We start from the raw sequence: 382 nt of genomic DNA, 5'->3' as shown, positions 1-382 counted from the left end.
CCTTGTTCCCTCCATTACCCGCGGGTATATGTAACGCAAGGCTTGTTTTGTCCCCAGGAGCTGTGTTCCAGCCCGCAGTTCATAGCCGGTGGAGCCACTCGCACAGACATCTGCCAAGGGGCCTTAGGTAAGGTGGAGACAGAAAGCTGAGTTTTCCGTGCAAGGTGCTGCCTCAGGACACCGCAGTTTATACTAGGCTGTAAGTCAGTCTGTAAAAACATCCTTTTGCATCCTACAACCTCTCTTTATATCAAATTTGCCTGGTTTTGCCTTTCCTTGGCGTTTGCGGGTAGGGACCGTGTGCGTTTGGCCACTGAGCACAGCCTTGCTGTGCGCACCAAGCAGGGATGATATGGACCGGTTCCCTGATGGCTTTTCCGAT

The 382-nt window shown here is 52.6% G+C and overlaps 1 protein-coding gene across 1 annotated transcript in view; it reads left to right on the top strand.

The window, feature by feature from the left end:
* Positions 1-12: 12 nt before the first annotated feature.
* Positions 13-382, top strand: part of CAPN2 (calpain 2, (m/II) large subunit) — a gene marked incomplete at its 5' end in the record, with an annotated part of 26,111 nt that continues 25,741 nt past the window's right edge. The window contains one exon of the mRNA XM_009697008.1: positions 13-127. Within this exon, the coding sequence (XP_009695310.1) occupies positions 13-127 (115 nt within the window). The remainder of the gene's footprint in view (positions 128-382) is intronic.

The sequence above is a fragment of the Cariama cristata genome, unplaced genomic scaffold (genome assembly GCF_000690535.1).
Source record: "Cariama cristata isolate BGI_N322 unplaced genomic scaffold, ASM69053v1 scaffold19833, whole genome shotgun sequence".
NCBI lineage: Eukaryota > Metazoa > Chordata > Aves > Cariamiformes > Cariamidae > Cariama > Cariama cristata.
The sequence above is the reverse complement of the archived record's forward strand: the minus strand, read 5'-3'. Positions and strand labels throughout refer to the sequence as shown.